Source organism: Solea senegalensis, linkage group LG13 (genome assembly GCF_019176455.1).
Source record: "Solea senegalensis isolate Sse05_10M linkage group LG13, IFAPA_SoseM_1, whole genome shotgun sequence".
NCBI lineage: Eukaryota > Metazoa > Chordata > Actinopteri > Pleuronectiformes > Soleidae > Solea > Solea senegalensis.
Genome location: NC_058033.1, coordinates 3,107,207 through 3,129,027, shown reverse-complemented (window position 1 = coordinate 3,129,027; position 21,821 = coordinate 3,107,207). Strand labels below are relative to the sequence as shown.

At 39.9% G+C, this 21,821-nt stretch overlaps 2 protein-coding genes across 4 annotated transcripts; one reads left to right on the top strand and one right to left on the bottom strand.

Moving 5' to 3' along the window:
- Positions 1 to 1,415: 1,415 nt before the first annotated feature.
- supt20 (SPT20 homolog, SAGA complex component) lies at positions 1,416 to 17,149 on the top strand. Of its 3 annotated transcripts, none has more exons than XM_044042137.1 (23): positions 1,416 to 1,511; positions 1,649 to 1,684; positions 1,833 to 1,958; positions 2,828 to 2,954; positions 3,057 to 3,160; positions 3,682 to 3,798; positions 3,900 to 3,953; positions 4,214 to 4,353; positions 4,483 to 4,639; positions 4,775 to 4,831; positions 4,974 to 5,051; positions 5,792 to 5,961; positions 6,048 to 6,080; positions 6,184 to 6,295; positions 6,975 to 7,080; positions 7,587 to 7,742; positions 8,483 to 8,795; positions 8,894 to 9,006; positions 9,777 to 9,832; positions 10,672 to 10,782; positions 12,377 to 12,467; positions 13,190 to 13,278; positions 16,106 to 17,149. In XM_044042137.1, the coding sequence occupies exons 1-23, from the start codon at positions 1,509 to 1,511 to the stop codon at positions 16,253 to 16,255; spliced, it is 2,499 nt and encodes an 832-aa protein (XP_043898072.1). In that variant the 5' UTR covers positions 1,416 to 1,508; the 3' UTR covers positions 16,256 to 17,149. The 3 variants fall into 3 exon arrangements, with proteins under 3 accessions (XP_043898072.1, XP_043898071.1, XP_043898073.1); XM_044042136.1 differs by having other exon boundaries at positions 8,891 to 9,006; XM_044042138.1 differs by lacking the exon at positions 13,190 to 13,278 and having other exon boundaries at positions 8,891 to 9,006.
- LOC122779619 (exosome complex component RRP43-like) lies at positions 17,078 to 21,199 on the bottom strand. The gene is made up of 11 exons (XM_044042139.1): positions 21,132 to 21,199; positions 20,859 to 20,895; positions 20,694 to 20,757; positions 20,509 to 20,582; positions 20,356 to 20,401; positions 19,365 to 19,470; positions 19,223 to 19,268; positions 19,047 to 19,143; positions 18,476 to 18,596; positions 18,269 to 18,375; positions 17,078 to 17,288 (listed from the first exon to the last, which is right to left on the bottom strand). The coding sequence occupies exons 1-11, from the start codon at positions 21,146 to 21,148 to the stop codon at positions 17,170 to 17,172; spliced, it is 834 nt and encodes a 277-aa protein (XP_043898074.1). The 5' UTR covers positions 21,149 to 21,199; the 3' UTR covers positions 17,078 to 17,169.
- Between the last annotated feature and the right edge of the window lie 622 nt (positions 21,200 to 21,821).

The window sequence follows — 21,821 nt, the reverse complement described above, 5'->3', positions numbered from 1 at the left end:
TTAGCAGACATATTTTGCTGATGAATTAGAAAATACAATTACTCTCCAGCAGAAAATAGCCGAGGAAAGAAGTAACCTTTATTTTCTGAAATAAAATTTTCCCACAATGTTTTAAATATATACAGATATACAGTCAGTGTGGCATGCACAGACATTTGGAAGGGCAGAGGGGAAAATCAAAAGGGCACCTACCCTATAAAGGGACATGCTTTTACAGTACAGCATGACTTTCACTTTCGATGGACATTTTCTATGTCCGGCTTGGTGGGAAATTTTATAATGGCACCATTTTTGATTGGAAGGTCACCCATAGAAAACAAAGTTGCAAGTAAACCATATAGGGCACTGCATTACTTTTCTCTACTAGAAAGAAAGGCACTCCTTTAAAAACTGTCAATTGTTTTAATTTATATGTTCCTTTAGGGGCCACATATAAATGGCAGTCAGTAGGGCACTCGCTCGTGTTTTTACCCTTCTAGAGGAGACTTTAGCATGCAGCGTGTTTGTCCATTAGGGCACCAGGGGAAGTGATTGCCCATGCAGTGTATAGATTTACATTTTCTATAATCTCAAAGTTGATCATATATAAGTAACCAACCATTTGAAGAGTTGCAGATACTCTAAATGAAAAGTGTGTTTGTGTAAAATGTGTATTATGTCATATTTTTGATTGATCGGTTCCTAAACATTTGCCTAAATATTTATGCTATAATAAAGAAAAACAATTTCACTATATTGTCTTGTTTATCAGATATGGATCAAGCACCCGGATTGTAAAGTGGACCCCGACTGTGGTTCCGCCCACCGCTCCTCAAACCGGAAGTTTAGCTGTTGTTGTCACACTGGAAGAAAATGGCTGCCGCTCCGACTTTTTTTCAATGAAGACACTGATATTTCAGTTTCATTTCGTTGTTTTGCATCGGAGCTACAGTGGAACGCTATGCAATCCAGAAGGCAAGTCCACCCTGCTCGTTGACGTCGCCGTCGCTTTGTTGGTTTGTGTCGCGAACGGTGTTAACATCGTTTAGCGTAGCGGGTAACTCACAGCAGCTTGCCCACTAGGAACGGGCTAGCATGCTAGCGTTAGCCGCGTTAGCCTCAGCGGTCAGGCATCAACGAGCTTGTTGCTGCTCAGCCACTCACTCCACTGCTCTCTCAGTTATCCGAGTTCACTAACCGTAGCTACACACTTTCACCCACTCTTGGCGGAAATGTACGTTTAATTACTTCATTTAAAATGTGATCATGGACATGAAAACATTTTAGCTCGCCAGTTTTCTTGGCTGCTCGTGTATGGCAACTGATGGTTGCCAGTCAAGCTATTTGGCGTCAGGGCAACCTACCAGCATCACTGATTTGAGATTGTGAATTTGATTTGTCCATCATCTGCGTGTCCGCTGTGTCCACGGTGCAGGGTGTGAATGGTCACTATAGGAAGGTGACAGTGTGGGGCAGAAAGGACAGCATCGTCTACCCGTCACTCGCCTTGCAGCTGGCGGTGGACCACAATGGTGAGTCTCATCCCCATCTGATCATTCTGTCTTTACTCAACACAGTGGACATTCACTGTGATGTTCGATTGCTGGTGAAATGTTCCACCTGAGCCACCATCAGCAGAACTGACTGAGCTGTTTCTTTTCACCTTTAGCAACAAGTTTTGGAATATGCATTGGATCGAGCCGAGGTAAATGCCACTATATCAGGTTTATTTTCTTGACTGAGAAAACATGATTTGCATGTATCTCTGTACGACACCTGAAAGCTCTGCCAGTGTTAGTCATACATTATTCTGTCCAATTAGTCACTAACACAGTGTATTATCCATTATTCAGTACATTGTTGAAAGTGCTCGACAACGGCCAGCCAAAAGAAGAATCACATCCGGTGGGAGGAAGAGTCTGTATCAGAAGCTCTATGAGCTGTACATAGAAGAATGTGAGAAAGAGCCAGAGTTAAAGGTTTGTATTATCTCTCAGTTATTACTACGTGGTAATAATGGCAGTACTTTTAAACCTTAGTAATTGCCGTCTGCATAATCCAGTAAAATCAGCATTGTTTATTTCACATATTTCATTCCACAGGTAAACGCAGTGTACTTTGTGAAAAAATGTTGAAAATGTAACATTTACAAACATGATAGATGAAGACAGGAAAAACAGAATCACGTACACACATTTACTCCAAATGTAGTCAGTGACGGCATCAGAATCGTATGCTGGCACTTGATCATTTAGGGCTTTGTAAACTAGCAGCAGTACTTTGTTAGTAATTCTGTACTGTACTGGCTGAAATTCTGGTCTCTTGTAGAGAATATGATGGAAGAATTTACTATGGGGACATCAAAATGTGTTGATAGTGCTTTCTTACTGTTTTTGCACAGGTTTGCACAAAAGAATACTAATGCAATATGTTCCTTTTTTACTCCTGGGTTCAGAACTGCAATATTCACTGTTTATTAACTTCAACAGGCAACTAAAATGATGTCTGTGCATTTGTTTTCTGTTAAGTGACGTCAGGTTGGTTGACTTGAACTTAACTCAGCATAGACTTTGTCCAAATCACAACATTAACAGTAAGAACGTGAAAAATAATTTCATCTTTGATCTAATTGTCTTAATATTAAAATATCAAAATAGACATGTTTATTCATAAATATCTGTCTTATCTTTATTTTCATGAAATGTCAGTGGTTCTTTTTTTTAAGAAAAGCATTAATCCTGTATTTCAGTTTTAAGCAGACGTGGGAGTAAAGAAAAGATTTTAGCTGGCATAAATACAACTGAGATTTTGTTGCAGATTGTCTTGTGCTTTTTTTCTAATCCTGCAGAATTTGAGAAGAAATGTGAATCTACTGGAGAAGCTGGTATCTCAGGAGTCTGTATCATGTCTGGTGGTCAACCTGTACCCTGGGAATGAAGGCTATTCTTTAATGCTCAGGGGAAAGAATGGATCTGGTAAGAGAAGCAAGATAAGCAGATTCCCAAGTCCACCAAGGTGTTTTTGTTTTTAGATTTGTTGACCACAGTCTGGCTAATACTATTTTTGTTGTTTTCTAGATTCTGAAACAATCCGTCTGCCATATGAAGAGGGTGAACTGCTTGAGTACCTGGATGCTGAGGAGTTGCCTCCTATTCTGGTTGATCTGCTGGAGAAATCACAGGTTTGTATGCAAATGTGCTGATAAACATTATTTATCTTACATTTTAATGTAAGGCAGGGGTGTCAAACTCATTTTTGTTCAGGGGCCACATACAGCACAATTTGATCTCCAGTGGACCGGACCAGTAAAATAATAGCATAATAACCTATGACCAACAAGAACTTCATTTTTACAAAACATGACATTTCTTGAGAAATATAAGTGCAATTTCAACAATATCATGCCTAAATTTACTATTTACACATCACACTGGATCTATAAAGGCACAAACATTTAGTCACGTATCTGGAAGTGAAAAATATTGCATTTGACATTACGTTTATATTGTAATCGTAGTCTGAAATTTTAACAAATTCATCCCGTGGGCCGGATTGGACCCTCTGGTGAGAATATACTGAAAGTGTATGTGTATATGTGTATATATGTATATATATATTTCCAAGTTCAGGCTTAGGTTATTGTTTAAAACAATTTTTTATCTTGTCAGTTGGTTGATGTTCACCTCTTCCTTTGCGTTTCAGGTGAACATCTTCCACTGTGGCTGTGTAATAGTAGAGGTGAGAGACTACAGGCAGTCTGGAATTACCAAAATGCCCACCTATCAGAGCAGACATGTTCTGTTGAGGCCAACCATGCAGGTAAACCACCAGGAAACCTCTCTCACTCAGAACAAATCAATGAGATAATGATTGAGCAAACATCAGATTTTGAGTTTTCCTTTCTGTGTTTTGCTCTACAGACTCTGATCTGTGATGTCCATGCCATGACTAGTGATCACCACAAGTGGACACAGGTGAAGAGTCATGTTTACTGATTTAGACACAAAAGAATAAATCCTAACACTTCTTCACAATCTTGAACTGCCTCCTCTTGTGTCGCCCTCGTCCTCAACAAATATACTGTACTGTTTATCCATGGAACAAGTCTGACTCAGCTCATGGAAGTTCATTTGATTGTAATGGGCCATCCTCGCTTGTGTGTCTGGATTTCTTTTAGAATCAGCAAATTGCACCTGTGTCATTTTCTCTGCCAACTTTTCTTTCTTTGTTTCAGGATGACAAATTACAGCTCGAGAGTCAGTTGATTTTGGCCACAGCTGAACCTCTTTGTCTAGACCCCTCCATTTCTGTCACCTGCACAGCAAACCGCCTGCTCTACAACAAACAGAAAATGAACACTCGCTCTATGAAACGGTACAGAATGCACTCACAAAAGGAAGAAAATGAAAAATGAGAGCTCATTTATTATTGAAAGAGAAAGCCGTGGAACAATAATGTAATGATCATTTATAGAAACATGCTTCTTGTTAATCTGCATCATAGGTGTTTCAAGAGACACTCTCGAGCCGCACTGAACAGACAGCAGGAGCTGTCCCATCTGCCTATGCCACCACAGCTACGACTCTACGACTACCTACAGAGGAGGAAGGAGAGGAAGCCTGCTCCTGCCATAGACCTAAAGATCTCAAAGATCGGAAACGTAAGTTGCTTTTGTGTCGGCCAAGTTTTAATGGGAGGAAAGTATCTGTTTTGTAAAAGGTTAAAGGTCAAGGCATGGTGTCATAGTCCTCCTCTCTCACACTTTTTTGCTCTTACATCTATGTGTTTCTTGCAGTGTGTAGACATGTGGAAGCAGAACAACTGCCAACTAACTGTACCGAAGGACATTGATGTAAGTAGCTCAGTATTCCTCTGTCGTACCGTCTACTTAAACGTTTTAACTAAAACCACTTAAAACCCACTAATCTACCAGGCAGGTGGTTATAATACAGGGCATACCATATCAGATGGATGTGTTTTGTGTGTTGTTGTAGGTGGAGAAGTATGCTGTGGTTGAGAAATCTCTGCAACTGGAGGACTCGCAACCCAATACTGTGATCTGGCCCGCTGAGGTAAGTGTGGCTACAGCATTAACATTCTCCGTGGGTATAAATCGATGGTAATTGCTCACTGCCAGATATGTGCAGTGAGTGTTTTGTGTGTGCACAATTCACAGTTACAATATGGCCTCATTTGTTTTAGTTTGAAGTCTGAAAAAAATGGGTAAGAAAATAGAATATTATATTATATATTTTTGTGCTCAACCATGTGAAAAATGTCACACTTTCACAGCCGCTTCTACATTTGAATGTTGATGGACCGTGTTCATGTCATATTCCTTACTCTTTTCAAAGTGAGAAAGTTTTTCGAAAAATAATTGTGTTTTATATGCAGTGTCACAGGTGGTGTGAGGCACAGTGAAGATCATAAAGAAAGCTAAATGCTTACGTGACTACACATTAAATAGCCTAACTTAATTTACCAGTGCCTGTCTTATGGCTTCCTGACTGAATGGATAAATCTCACTCAGATTATTTTCCTTGTGTTTGTGTCCTGGTTTGTTTGAATCATTTATATGAATATGGTGAAGCAGAAAGATTCTAACTGACTAAAAATGTATGTGTAAAAACATAATATAAAGAAGGGCTTAAAGGTCATTGTTCAGTTTAGTTTGTTATTGATTATTCTTATCCTTGTCCATATCAAAATGTAATTATTCCTTCCTGCTCTTCTGCCTTTTGTCACTTAATTTCACAACGTTTTGTTGCTGTTTTGTCCGTTAAAGTTGCCTTTGTCCACTCTGTGTACACAGGAAGTTATAGACGACTACACGTTTGAGTGCGAGGTGGGCGGTCAAGCTCAGAGGACCAAGGTGTCTATCTTCCAGTCGATGGGAGATCCACTGGTGTATGGGAAAATCTACTGTGCTAAAGAACCAAAAGCAGAGGAGGACAGCACAGACCTAAAGCTCATACATCCACCGTAAGGAGACAAATTCAGTGTGTGTGGGTTCATTTTAAAACGGTCTCTTCATTTACTCACCTTTGCCGCTGTTATTTCATCCACAGCTTTCTTATAGGCTCAAAGATAGACGCAGACCGGTGAGTTGTCAATGTTTTCTTTTGCTGAGAAGAGAAATCTCAAAACTGATATACAGCTGTTTTGAGGACATGGTGTGACATTTGCTCTATCTCTATTTCATAGGTTTCTTAATCAGTACAAAGGAGTGTATGAAAGGGATGTAAAGTGTCAGGTCAAGATGTCCCATAACTCAGGCAGCGTGGTACAGGGGCCTCCCTCCCCCAGCAAAGATGAGGTAAATGTGTGAGCTTTTTTTAATAGAGGATGAAAAAAACAAGTATCATCTTGAATTTTCTTATAATTGTATTGTTTTTGATGAACTAATGAGTAGAATTGTTGATAATAAGTTGAACTTTTTTCCTGAGAGTGTCGCCCTTTTGAGTTTTGGAAGTATATTGATCCTAATGAACGTTAAAGTGAAGTATTGACCATGCTTTTGTCAGGACCCAGGGCTGAACATTAAGATTTTCTTTATCAATTAATATTTGCATACTTTCCTCAAATAATCTCAGTTAGTTGTTTGGTCCATTAAATGTCACAGAATGATGAAAGATTTGAATAAGTGTTTCCCCAAACCTCACAATGATGACACCCTCTGTCATAAACTTGGGGAAATGGCTCAGAAACTTTTCAAGACATTTTATGGAGATTATTGTTCACGGTTGATAAAAGAAGCATGTTCATGTAAATTATCCGGAGTTGAAGTTCAATCTCCACAGCTTTTGTGGACATTTGCATTTTCACATGCAGCTCCTGAAAATATCCCAACTTCAGTGAATGTCTCATATAGAGGAGCAAAACGCTTACTAATGGATAAAATGTTGCAGCCTGAGTCACGACTGTTGAGAGTGATTCTAATGTTAGTTTTTATGATGCAACTGTGGCTAACAAACTGTTTTAAATGCCATGCACAGGGCGATGGTATTTCTTCTCTAGTCCAGACGTCTCTTTTGGGAAAAGGGGTGAAGCACAGACCTCCTCCCATCAAACTGCCTTCAGGATCAGGCAGCAGCTCCTCAGGTACATCTGCTACTGCTAAGATGAAATACAAACATCATGTGGTTCCACTTTATTACTGTGGTAAACACGCACAGACTGAAATGAAGAAAGGAATAAAAATATCTGCTGCAGCTATTTGTTATTCTTCTTTCGTTATAACAAATGTTTTGTAAGTGAGGGAACCAAGTTCACACCCTTTGTTATGGAGTTCTGGAAATTGTAGAACACTCGAAAGCAAAGTAGAAATGACAGATTGGTTGAAAAGGTGAGCAATTAAAACCTTAAATGGCAAAAAGAAAAACTTCTGGGCCGCGTCAAATATTGATTTACCACAGCAGCACAGAAGTGTCATAAAAGACACATACAATATCATACCTAAGATAAATATACAATGCGGGGTTAGAGAGATATTTATAGAAGAAGCTCAGAGAATATAATCTCTTAAGTAGGGTTTAAATAGATCTGTTTGAACACTTCCCATTTATGAAAGGGGTGCACTGGGTATTAACTCTTCTTTTTCTCTGCAGGTAATCCATTTAGTTCACAAACCACCAGTGGTCTGCTCAAGTGTCCTACGCCCCCTCCAGCCAAAAGCCAGTCTCTGAACAGGAAGCACTCATTGGAGCTGGGCCAGGTGGGCCTGCTGTCGCCTTCCTCGCTCTCCCCCATGGGCCCCACGCAGAGTAAGTGAAGCTGAGTCTGACTAACATTAAGGTACAGCTACTGGTGTGAGAATTGGTTGTGGTGGAATATGTGGCATGAGCTCCCCATGTTTTCCAGACCTGGAAATTTGTCCTGATGAAAAATGTCCCTGTCATGGCTCCAGGTCTTATAAAAATATGAAAGCTTAAAACTACAGGGACGTATATCTGTAACTTGTCAAGCACACAGAAAATTACTTCACCATAAGCACAAGCCCATTTTTCTCTGTTATGTAATATTGTGTATTTCAACTGAAGCCAGTTGGCCTGAATGTTGTCAGAAAAATGGCTGACATTTTAACATGACTAGAGTCTCGTCATTTTAACTCCACTTTCTGGTCGTTATTTTGGAAGTTTTGCATCCGTTTAGCCAAGTCGATGTTGTGGTAAGTTTGCATTGCCAAAAGTAACCAGCCTGTAAACTTGCAGGATCCACTCTTCTACTCCTCCTAATTTTACTGTTTCATGCTTATTCTTTATTCTTGGATTATGGATACGGTTTATGTGGGTGGAGCTTCGCTTCTTATTTGTGCAGTAAACTTACACAGCCTGTATAAAGCAAGGCAAAGTACATGGAAAAGTTTAAACAAAACATAGACAACATGAGTAGTCTATTCAATTTCTGCCAAAAATCTTAAATATTACACACAGGACCTTTACACACCTTTATATGCAAGTATTCTCCTCTCCTCTCTGTCTTCTTACACTTTTTCCTCTTTAAGGATCAGGAACCCCGAAGCCATCTACCCCCACACCCACCAACACACCATGCTCCACCCCGCACCCCTCTGACTCCCTCATCGCTCCCCTCTCGGTGACCCCCACGCCGTCTGACCCTCCCATGGTTCAGAACCAGTCGCAGCCCGCTCTCCTCACGCCTTTCGCTCAGCAGCAACTGGCTCTAAGCCAGCCACTGCCGGTCATGACCATTCCCCTGCCCACCATGGGTACGTCCATCACCACAGGAACCACCTCATCACAGGTCATGGCCAACCCTGCTGGGCTGAATTTCATCAACGTGGTCAGCTCCGTCTGGTGAGAAAAGACAATCTCTGCTTCCGAACTGCCACCTGCTTAGTCGCTGTCAGCTTTTTTTTTTTTTAATGACCATCCTGTTTTTATTTGTGTAGCAGTCCTCAGACCCTAATGAGTGGCTCTAACACCATGTTGGGTCCAGGCCTTAACCTGAGTGGAATTCTGCCACCTGGAGGGCTGATGCCCACCATGCAATCCGCGGCACAGACTGGTAAGACACTTATGTGTACCAAACTGTTGAAGTTCATGTGACCTGCAGACGAACGCGATGTCCAGGGTCACAGAGTGTGTATACCAGCTGATAACTCTGACGTCTGACCTCAAAGTACAAGCCCATTTTATAAAATAAAAACTTGTAGCTTTTGCTTGATGGTGAGTGTGTCTGATATTTTGTGTTACGGCAATCAGAAGTGAACACAATGGCTCACAAAGTTGCTAATGTTATTAAAGCAAGGCATTGTGTTTGCCCTTGTTGGGCTCATTCTACTGAACAAAGCACTTGTAAAGGGGACAATGGCCTTTTCCAAAAGTTCCATTAAATGCCTAAACATGATTTAATTGGCTCGTGTCTGTGCTGGAATATTTGTATTTGTATAATGTGATTTGATTGACTTAGAAGCCAAGGAAAAGCAGCGGCTCTACACCGTAGTTTGGCTGCACATTCAAAGTGAATGAGTAGTATTTGAGTTGACACTTCCAACCTGATATTGTATGAGTGCAGTGTTACTGTTATCAGCCAAGGACATTTTGATTCCAGGAATCAAGTGAGTCACTTAAAAGGCAGTTTTCTCTTCTAGGCTTTTCAGGCCTACAATAACAACTTTCCAATCCAGCCCAACATCTTTATGCAGAAACATGTCCAATAAATATGAATATACAGAAAGTTATGATGGTATATGAAAATACAAGTGGGTGTGATACATTCATATAGATCCTATCCTGTATTATTGCGTGAGAGTTGACTGTGATTTTGTGTTGCAGGGAGTCATTTTGGCCTGAACAGCAGCGCTGGGTTGAGACCACTGAACCTACTGCAGGTATGACGCTACACCAGTTAGTCTGAATTACAAGTGCATTTATCACTGGGTATGTGTTTGTTACCTGGAAGAGAAGCGAGCTGTGTGTGAGTCATCAGCACAGCTTGAATTCCCTCACGTGTTCTTTTTCTGCAGCTCACTTTATTTACGATGTAGTCGAATTAAGTTGTTCCTGTAGCAGGAGCACGAGTCTTCTTAACACGATGTCCTCGCTGAAACTGAACGACTCAGCCAGACGGCATCAGTGCCAACTTCACCCTCATAGCAAAAGCTGCTTGGTGACTAATGACAGATAGTCCCACAGCAGGAAATTTACAGTGTTATAGCAGCAAAGGCAGTCATGGTAGAGGTTATGAATAAATAAACATACATCTTGCACTATTTATATCGTAAATACTGCATTACAAGGAGCAGTAACCGTATTTACCTTAATATGAGACACTTTTAGAACAGAGACACTGGCCTGGACTTCAGTATATGACATTTTCCGGGGTTCTATGCAGAATTATGTCAGTGAAGCATGTGATTGGCCAGCAGACTAACTTTTTCTTGTAAACAGTGGACGACTGCTCTGCTCACTCCCTTCCTTTGTTGTTCTTCTTCTTTGTTTGCATAATAAGCTCCTGCTTCAAAACCCAAACACATGCTGTAGCTAGTTTGTTTGTCAATTAAGGCTCCTGAAAGTTACACATTGGACCTTTAATTATAGCACTGGCTGTTTAGCTTTCCCCATGTTCTATGATTGATTTGATAATTCTTCCACCATTCACTCCCTTTATCCCCACCTTCCTGTTTGTCTCCACTTCTTTTGTGTTTGTTTTTTTCTTTCACATTCCCAGATCCCCGCGGGTCCTCTCATCTTCAACTCCCTGCAGCAGCAGCAGTTGTCCCAGTTCTCCCCACAGCAGAGTCAGTCAGCCACTTCCAGTCCCCAACAGCAAGGGGAGACGGTGAGGCACACCTGCACATGCAGTCACGTACAAATATATACGGCCAACAGGTTTTGTTTTGGGGAAGCGAGAAATGAGTGTCAAGTAAATGTCAGAAGGATCACGAAAAGAGAACTCTTCTCCAAAAGCAGGGCAACAATCTGTGATTTTACAGGATAACGATCAAAGTGTGTTGATACATTTCTTTCGAGCAAGAATTAGAAAGTGCCCGGGTGAGACAGCCAAACACTTGACTCACAGTGGAAAATGTACGCACCGACTTCAAGAAGCTCTTACTGCTACGCGATCGAGTTTGAACAAAGCTGCAAAGAGTAATGGGAGAAATGCCCGGGCAACAACAGTGCCAAGTTATTACTGACGCAACTCCCAACAGCTGTAACTGCTGCCAGAACATCCCATGATCACATAATGTTCTGGGCTCATAGATGAGAACTACTTCAATCAATACCATCTTTTGACCTTTAAAAATAGTAATGGTATCATCGTTTTTTCCTCATAAAATAACACGGGTGTCTCGCAAAGGTAAAGGTCTTGAGACATAAATAGGATCAGGAGGTGAGATTAAACAATTAATAAATGTTTTATTATACATTCATTAAAAACAGCAGACATTAAAGCTTGGCTCATTCATTCCACTCTCCGCTTTTTAAAAATTCATTACAAACAATAGTCCGAGAATGTTGCACTCGCTTTTAGCCATCAATTTTTAATATATCTATCTGTATTTATTGTTTTCTTCGGGTATGATATGGTGTAAAAATGTTTTTATTTTATGCAGTTACTTTCTTGCATCAGCCTTTTGGCCAGGTCTTCATACAAATGAGTATTTGTTCTGTGTTGACTCACCTGGTTAAATAAAGGTTGAATAAAAAACTCGCAGTACGATGACAGGGATGAATTTATGAATGGCATTATTGGGATAATTGCAAAAGAGGAAAATGACACAAAATTCTTGTCTAGTTCGCCACAATATTGATTTTTTCACAGTCAGTCACATTCCCATCATTCCAAGGTGTCATGATTGCATTGAAGATTAATTTTTCACAAAAACATGGAACTACAACTAATTTTTTTCACAATTTTACAATTATTTTCAATCTTTTCTTGATTATTATTCTATAAATTGTTTGGTCCATAAATATGTTGAAAAGTGTTTCCCAAACTTTAAAATGAAGATGTTTTCAAATGTCTTGCTTTGTCCCATTTGGTTTATATGGGGCAAATAAACCAGAAAATATTCACATTTCAGAACCTGAAAAATAAGTTTAATTATTAAAGAAAAACACTCAAGCCAAAACAAGTGTGTATGGAACTGTATGGAAGAGTCAATTGTGTTTTACAGACAATATTCAAAGAGTACAGCATATTTTCACATATCCAAACATATTTAATCATAACATTTATATACACTTTGATTTTATTTGATTTTTTTTTTTACTTGAATCAGTTACATGGATGATTTTTAACTTTGTTATAAACATTAAGACATAACTTGTTTGTTTTTAATTTAATGATTTACATCAGTCTTTTGTGGTCACTTGATTTCGTGATGGCTTTAATAATGACCTTTTCTGAACTCTGACCTTTTTCGCAGGGTGACCAGGGGTCCGATCAAAGTTTAGGAAACCAGCAAACAGCGGTCATTAACCTGGGAGTCGGAGGCTTCATGTCTCCACAGGCAGCAGGTATGAACCACCGCCAGCCCCACTCACACACACACACACACACACACACTCTTGTAACACAAACACACACACACACTTATCTTCGTTCAGTCCTTTCAACTGTGTCACAACAAAAAGACACCATGTCACTAACTAGTACTAATAAGATGAGATTTACTAATGTGTTCATTATGTGTTATCACTGTTCAAATCATGGTCTTTAACTAAACATGATCATTTTACTGAAGTTAGTCGTCGTTCCTCTTAGCGGAACGAGTAACCACTGACGGGAGAGACTGAACTTCCCCTTCTTTTCTGCTACATTCTCTTTTTTTTTCTGTTGTTTTTATTCCCCCACCCCCTCCACCCTTATGTCTTTACTTCTTGCATTGTCCTTTTATTCTTCTCCTCCACCTTCCCCGCTCACTTGAACTTTTCCTGCTCACCCCATTCACACTGTTTTCCCACTTGACCTTCACGCACGTGGTCTTGTGCCTGTGCTGTCGGTGTCTCTCCTTCTTTCTGTCCTCCCTCCCTGTGCTGTGTGCGTGGTTACAAATTGCTGAAACCACGCCCACTTCCCTTCCCACTTTTATCCTCACCGACATCACTGCCCCACTTTTGACCTGTAATTTACATCCTCTGTTTTCATACTTTCCTCCATTCCTTTGCTTCTCTCCCTCTCGCTGTCACACCCCTCTCTCTGGGTCTCCCTCCTCGTCCTCGTCCTCCTTCCCCCTTAGTGCTGTCCCAGTTGGGCTGTGGGCTGGACGGGTCTGGGCCCCCGCTGCCTTCTCCAAGGCTTCAGCAGCAGCACCAGCCACAGATCCAAGTAATACAGCAACTTTAACATCTGTCATACACATGTACATTTTTCTTTTATAAGAGTCCAACACTGAGAATACATCATCAGCCAACTCTCCATGCCTTCATTTAGGAAGTATAATGAGCTACAGTAAAGCTATAAATGAGCAAAAAGACTTGGATTTAAACTTTCTTACACATATGATAAATATTTGTATCATACCTTAAATGTGTACGGTAGTTCTGTTTTTTGGAACAGGGTTATGGGAGGTGTTCATACAGAGTCTGACCTGGGTCATACAGTGGTCCGTGTGATGTAAATGTCGTTGTACACCCATATCTACAGTGGTGCGCTATCGCGTTCAGATTAGGATTGGGACAATTAATCAATTATTAATGTGTAACTAAATTAATCGCCAACTACTTTGATAATCAGTCAAGTTCTCTGATTTTTCAGCTTCTTAAATGTGACCACCGTCTGGTTTCATGTATCAGTATTTTTCAACATTTTCTGGATCAAACAACTAATCAATTAAGAAAATAATTGACAGAATAATCGAAGATGAAAATAATAATTAGTTGCTGCCCTAAGGCCTGCACACATGAGGATGAGTTTTCGGAGAATCCACATAACCTTTGTGTCATTTTGGCTTTTTATCCGCACAGAAGAAGCATTTTTGGAGCTCGAAAAGAAGTGAAAGAAATCTCAAAATGCCACTCTTACTTTGTGAATACAATAACGTCATAATGCCTGCTCTCTCTTGCTCTTGCATTCGCTGTCGCTGTCTTTGTCATCGTCTTGCGTTTTGATGTAAACGGGGATAGCAGAAAAAAACATGTTAGAAGTTCCAACTCAAAATAATCAGTCACATTCTTAACTGTTGCTTAACTGTTTGAATTAAAGGTACAATGTCTTCAACTTGACAACATTTGTTGGTGAGGTTGCAGCTGAATATTTCCCACCTCTATCCAAACTGAATGTAGTATTCAGTGAGGAACAAAACTAAAAAGATTAGACATTGTGGGCTTTTGTTAAAACAGCGGTGGTCCAAAATGGGAGCTGACCCAGCTAATAAAAAGGCTAATATGATTTTACCTAAATTCCCTTCCAATATCCCAGGTATAGCAAACATTTAATTGTCAGTTGGGCCTTCTTTTACCAGGCACTGACACTTTTTTTTTCTCCACTGTCTCCTTTTAAGGTCAAAACAATATTTAAATTGTGTTCCGGTTCACAAATATAACACTGACTCTGTATAAATACCTTATGCACCTCTGACTTCCAAAAACCTAAACTATCCCTTTATAGATTTTTTCAAATCCAAAGTATTAAGCCACAAAGAGGCTGATTTTGAATGATTTTCAGGCATTTTAAGGACTTTTGGTGAAATATTTGTAACTCTAGTTAGAAGTTTATCATCAAAGTCTCATTTTCATTACACTCCAATCACCATTATTATTAGTATTAGTTAAGGATAGATCCACATCATTCACTCCATCTTGTGTTGTATGCTTGGTTAATATGTTGTTTGACTTAAAGATCACAGCAGATTCAGTGCTTTTCAGCAGAGCTTGTGGCACTTCTGATGGCAGCGACTAACAGCGCGTCAAAGTGGGAGGCATGTTCTCACAAAAGCACTTTGCAGCATAATATGAATTCGCCTTATCGGGCACATACTGCGGCAGGCGGCGTGTTCCAGTGCATGCATGAAGCATAAGGTGTTATTGAAGGTTTTATTTGTGTTTGTTTGTTTGCGCAGTTGAAGTTGCTGACTTACTGTGAGCAGAGAGCGCGGCTGCTACATGTGCTGCATGTATGTCGTTGCCAGGATCACAGCCAAATAATCTGTGCCTCCTGAACGCCACTGGTGCTGCTTGACTGTATCCCGCCTCACTCCCCAACACACACCCCCTCCACCCCCGAATCTGTTTCCTCTTCGTTCTCCTTCCCTTCTGCAACCCATTAACCCACTCTTCTGTGTTTCTCCGCACACTCCTGTACACAGCACCAGGCTTCAGTTCAGCTTCACTAACCAATGCCACTCGACGATGCGTCTCCGACACAAGTCGTCTAATCCAATTTCAGTCAGTATGTTTATGTGACGTTAAAACAAAACAACTAATCACGGCGATGGGCTGACTAAAACAGGACTATTATTATACATGAAAACATAGTTTGTCCAAATGAAACTCCGCTGAATCAAATTTCTCAAAATCGAACTAACACACCCAGATAATGCGATTTGGACAGATTTCGACTGCCTGAATACGTTCAGACGGACCCCGACTGGCTCAGATGCTTTGCACATGTTCCACATGTTCCCACCCCAAAGGCTTTCGACATGGAAATATGAGAAGTCACCAGTACACAGAAGAAAAACACAACAGTGGGGGAAAAACATGGCAAACCCATTTTTGCCCTCATGATAAGACAATTTTATACTCGGCCAGCTCAAAAAGTCAGATATTTTAAAGTAAATGGATGGTAGTAAGACAGGTAGTAGTAAGAAATGGTGCTTGGCCACCATCTAATTGCCTGAATAACCAGAGGAAAGGCTGCTTATCCCTAACCTAGCGTAGCAGAGGTCGACACTGCATTCGATTAATTGATAACCTGCTCGCACTAGTTCACTGGAACAAGGGCAGCAGTCCAGTTAAACGGCAACTGTAGCTGGACTAAACTGTGCGTGGTAACGTACTGACTGAGGTTAGTGTGATTCATAAACTGCACAGGCTGACACACATACAAACACACATCTTAGACCCCAGTGCTTGTTGCTTGTAACGGCGCACCGAAAATCGCCTCTGATATTTGTTTGTTTGTCCATTTTTCTCTTCCCCCCCACACTGGACAGTTGCAATTCTTGCAGCACCAAATGCAGCAGCAGCAGCAAATGGCTATGGGAGCGGCGGCTCCACAGGGGGCAGTGCCACGGCAACATATCGCCAGCCAGCCAAGAAGTAAGAGGAAGAGGAGCACGCCACAGCCCCTCCCTAAGTCGTGACAGACTGAAAACACACTAAAAGCCGACCCCCCCCCACCCCCAGCTACACACGGTCATGAATGATCCATACTGTGCTCTTTGTCTGCCTCATTGTGGAGACTACAGACGAAAAAACAAAAAAAAAAGGACTTTTTCTGCCATTTGTTTGTCTTTTTCTAGCTGACAAATTTGTATGTAATGGTTGTCAGAGGTTTTGGAGAACCAAAACTGTGTCCACCATAGAGGAAGTGGAGGTTTTTATACAACATGGAGCCTTATGCTTAAAGAACCTGAGACATATTTTTTGACATGAGACAGGAAAAATGGTTCTTGTAAGTAGTGGGCTTCCTTCCACAATAAATCTTTTTTTGTTTTTTCTATGGAGGCCCCGCAGACTGAGGGGATCATAATCCTGATCCTCCCTCTGCTCCCTCTGCTTGGTTGACCCCGCTGGTAGAAACTGCCCTTTAAGCACGGATCCCCACTGAGCTTCTTGACACCAAATCCTCCACATAACCATTACATGTGAAAATGCAAACCCGATCTTGGAGTAGTGCCTGGGGGCAGCTTTCTACCTCTCCGTCTGTTGGAAGTCTTTTCTTCTTCTGAGGACACTTTTCCCGGCACAGAGCTCAAACCCGAGGTCTCAAGATCAACATGCAAGACGGTGTACCTGCTTTTGAACAGCACATTTTGAAAAAGGCATTTCCCTTTTTAATGAGTTCAGGAGCCATGAGCGTATTCTTACGAGACATCAACTGACTGTGTGTGTGTGTGTGCGCGCGTGTGCGTGTGTGTGTGTGTGAGATGTTTCCGGACACTGAGAAATAATTTTTTAAGCAGTCTTTGTCAGCAGTTTTATTGTTATTAAAAAGAATATATATTGACAGTGGAAAATACAGCTTTTAGATAAAACATGGTCTCCCTCTGGTTCTTTATTGTGTCGTCTTCACACTGTGTATGACTTTATTGATGAGTTTCTGGATCTCTCTCTGTCGCAGTGTCGCACGGCTGATGCACTCCTGCAGCTTCTCTCCCGACAATGGCGTCCCACCTGAGTCGCAGCCAAAGATTGTTAACGTCGATGTTTGTCAACACCTAACAGCCGAAGCCTCATTTATACACAATTTTCAGATTCACAGTCCACTTCCAGACCATATGGACCCAACTCTTTACCTTAAAGCTCCAGTGACCTCGTGAGTAATTACCACAACACTGCAGACCTGATCTGACCTAGTTTTTCTCACTCAAGAGCAACAGAAACAGCCGTTGCAATTTTTTCTCTCTACATCATGTCACGTGTGCAATATCTGAAACTTTTCATGGGCACGTCTTGGTGTTTTCAGCCATAGTGCTCCAGTATGAAGCGCTTCGTCATAGTCTTCGTCAGCATTGTGTGAACTTGTTTGAGAAGGATTTGAATCTAACAGACTCCAACTTTAAAATAACCATTTCAAAGTAGGTCATTGTATATAAATGTAATAGTGACTCCTGTTTCTGTCCACGCACTATAAACGTTTGAGTGGGTAAAAAAACTGTAAGACTTCAAACTAAAGACAACTTGAAGAATACGCATTAATGACTAAACTGCTTCCTTCTCGACTGCTTCACTTAAAGTGGAAATTAAATGTCCTCCTTGCTCTCCATACGTTATATAATTCAAATGTCTAAAAGTATATCTGAAATACACAATGTAACCCAATAAACTCAACTTTTTATTTGCTTTAATATACTATCTAACATGGCTGGGCAACATAGCCAAAAATGTTGTCATGGTAAAAGATTTGAAGTGGATAATTATCATGATAATAATATACATATCTGTGATCCTGAGCGAAAGTTGAATGTAGTTTAAACTTCCTGTTAAACAAGTAATATTTGTGTTTTGCAGTGTGTAAAATATATCACTATATTTTGAAGATTTGTGATGATTCTGCTATATTGTGCTTGTTCATCAGCATTTTTTTCCAGCTCAGCATTTACATGACATTTTTATTGTAACGGGTAAGAAAGAAAACCACTGTTTAATCTTACCAGGTTTGTGCACAGAGCAGAGGCGATCTTCCTCGTCTGTCACCACGGTGAGCTGAGCAGTCGCCAGACTCTCCTCCTCAGCCGTGGGGTCGACGGTCAGGATGGAGCTGCACAGAGAAAAGAGCAGCGGGTTCACACTTGAACAGTTGGAAGCTCCTGTTATATGTCGTCTCGATAAACTTGGGGGGGGGAAAATCATTCACTTACTCATCGAAGATAGAAAACGACGTAGAAACAGGGTGCTTGTGAATGTGCAGCGCGCATCTCTTGTCCGAGTTCACCTGTGGAACAGACGTCTCTGTGTTTATGACGACTTCTGGAAGTTGTGCTGTGGGAGACAAAGACACTGGAAAGTTAATGTACTGATTTTAAAAAAAGCTTAAATCTACTAAATAACTGGCCACTTAATTGGCTACGCCTGATCAATCACAGTAACAAGGCATGTCGGCAAGATGACCTGAAGTTCATCACAATGAGGACGAAAGGTGATTTAAACGTCTAATAAGTATGTTTTTGTATGCATAATCACTTCAAAATAAGTATTTTTTTGTTTTTTAAAGCTGTAGAAAAAGCCTTTTATATGTACTTTCTTTACGGCTGTGTTTCAACAGCAGCCCAAACAGACAAACCAGACGGAGCCTGTGTTTCGATGATTCTCCAAATGAAGAACAATTGCATCCTAATACCTAATAAAGTGGCCAGTGAGTATGGACACACTTTAAAACTAATAATTGTGGGTGTTTTTTTACAGTGAAAGTGTATGTATTACAGCACATACTGTTCTTCAGTGCGGCCAGCAGAGCAACAATGCACGCGTCCAACAAGTTCCCGTCGTAGTCGAGACACATGATGTCACAGTAGAGAACCCAGCAGAGCTGCAAGCACAGTCAACAGAATCAGGAGCGGTGATCGATGTTTGCGTAAACTGTACGTACACAACAATTCCGAGTTTACCTTTCCTCTGTCAATGCACAGATCTTCGGTTTGTATCACTTCTGAGCTGAAAACCCCACAAGGAAAATGATGTAAAACATGTTGGAATCTGGCACATATAACTCGGGAAAAGCTGAGGAATGTGTGTTTAAATCAGCTGCACCTTTCGATGACATCGGCGATGAGCTGACTGGTCGCCTGGGCCTGTTCACTCGGCGGACCCGGTCGAAAACGAGACGAACAAAGCGGCGGCAAATCCACATTCGGTACTGAAGAGAAATCTGTGGTTAGTGCCTGTCTGTTTGTATATTAGGATTCAGAGATGCTGCTTCTCTTCCTCAGATCAACATCAGCTCAAAAAATACAGTTATGCTTGTATACTCATCCATAGACAAATTGGATGTCTATGGATTGGTCAAATTAGACAAAAATAGATCTTTCAGTAACATTTTTAACTACATTACTTTAATCTTAAGTAATCTGTAAAATTGATTTTATGTATACAATATGTTGCTTTATTGTCTTGTTTTCTTCCTTTTATAATTAAAACTTCCTAGTAACAAGCCAGATTAGATTTCAAAAATTCTCCCCTTTTAAAAATCTCTTATACATTCAGTAATATAAAATAGAAATTTGTACTTAAAAGAATGTGTTTAAGTGAAATGACAGGGAGGTCAATTTGAATTTGAATGCATGTAGAGCTGAAACAATTAATCGATGAATCATTACTAAATTAATCAACAACTATTTTGATAATCGATTAATCGGTTTGAAGCTTTTTTTCATGATTAAAACAAGACTTCCGATTGTTAAAGCTTCTTAAATGCGAGTATTTTCTTCATTTCTTTGCTCTGGATAACAAAGAAATCCTTCAATCTTAATTAAGACGTTTGAGAACATCATCATTTCCAGGTTTGACAAACAGCGATCAACATTTTTTTTAAGGTTTTCTGATATTTTATGGACCAAACGATTAATCGATAGTTGCAGCTCTAAATGCATGTTTCTTATATATCCTAGTGTAATAACCTTTGTACTATCTCAATTAACAACTGTGTGTCATGTGACAAAAGACAAAATGAATTATATTTGGATTATACAAAGTTACATGTAAAAAGGACAATGACAAATCGAAGCATTACTGGCATGTTTACCAATGTAGCCTTTACCAGGTCCTTCCACTGTGGGGTTTGTCAACTCCTGTACACAAACAATAAAAACAATAGTTAATATGGTCATTTAATAGTAATTAAAAACAGAAATATGTTAAATTAAGTTTCGCTCTTGTTGTCTTCATGACCAGTTACCGCTTTAATTCCACAGATGACTGTAGTGTTTCCAAACTTCACCAGGGCTGAGCCATCTGCTGTGGATATGGACCCTGCACACACAAAAGTATCCAAAATATGATCCAATTTACACAGTGGGTGGAATTATATTTCAAGCTAAACTCTAATTAAGCATTGAATATTCCAAATTAGTGTCGTCTCACCTATGTTCAGAGTTGTGGTTCTGAATTCTGACAACTCCCGTCCATCAGGCCGACAGTTTTCTTTCTAAAATGATATTTGGATGTTTTAATTGTACATAAGGCTGCTGACATTCACATTAATCAAGAACATATATATATATATACATAAGCATATTGAACACTGACCAGAAAACTCATGTGATACTCCAGAGGCTCTGCAGTCCTGACATAAATAAACACAGATTATTGACTGAAAATTTAGTCAGATTTACGTTATATACGTATATTAAGTGCAGCATGCAAACACGTACATTTACTTAATCATTCAAATAAACAGTCAACGGTCGTTTCCAAAACACCGCTAGTAATGAATCACATTAATATCACAGGTTTTGTCACATGCTATTCAAATGCATTTATTATTTTTGGCTTACAATGTGACGTTCTGTTCAAACTTACTTAAAACCAGCCGCCATGTTGTTTTGGTTAACCACGTGGGTTTGGTTTCCTCACTACGGTAGCCGGGCGGGAGGGGAAAGCGCGCCTGTGACGTAAAATAATCTCCCTGTCTCAAAATTCAATAACATCTTTGTTGTTTTCACTGTAAAAAACGCTGAATTATATATAATATTATAAATTAATAGACCTTTAATATAAGTGACTGTGTAACTTCCTCGTAGAAGACCGCTTTATATCCATGTATAAGGCAGTTACCTCAGTTACCACAAGGCGTCGCTGTTGCACTGTCTGTTGGCAGGAGTTAAAGCAAAACGTCCTCCCAGGACACCGTAGTATTTCAGTCTATTTACTAATGTTTTTCTATTCGGTTTATTCCATTTATTTAGCACGATATTTGAATGTGTCTTGTTGTTTGCACATTTACTGTTAAAATAAAAATTAAAACAATACAAAGAATAAGAATATTTGTATTATTTATTTTTTCAGAAGACTGGTTAAACTGTTCAATCAAAACAAATATATGTTTTCGTTTCATGAGAAAGGTGTAATTCACTGCAAAAAAAACAACAACTTTAAATACATTTTAAATCTGCTTTTTTATACAGTAAATACAACATTTATAAATGTAAATAGATTAAAGGAAAAAAATTCTGTCTTCGATTTTATTATATCTAGTATATGTATTGTTCT

What these genes read in the sequence shown, in the direction of transcription:
- supt20 (XM_044042136.1), top strand. An exon ending in ATGCATTGGATCGAGCCGAG is followed by an intron (nt 1,685 to 1,832) that starts GTAAATGCCACT and finishes TCCATTATTCAG; the next exon opens with TACATTGTTGAAAGTGCTCG. An exon ending in TCAAAGATAGACGCAGACCG is followed by an intron (nt 6,081 to 6,183) that starts GTGAGTTGTCAA and finishes TCTATTTCATAG; the next exon opens with GTTTCTTAATCAGTACAAAG.
- LOC122779619 (XM_044042139.1), bottom strand. An exon ending in AGTATCACATGAGTTTTCTG is followed by an intron (nt 20,758 to 20,858) that starts GTCAGTGTTCAA and finishes ATATCATTTTAG; the next exon opens with AAAGAAAACTGTCGGCCTGA. An exon ending in ATCGCCGATGTCATCGAAAG is followed by an intron (nt 19,269 to 19,364) that starts GTGCAGCTGATT and finishes TGGGGTTTTCAG; the next exon opens with CTCAGAAGTGATACAAACCG.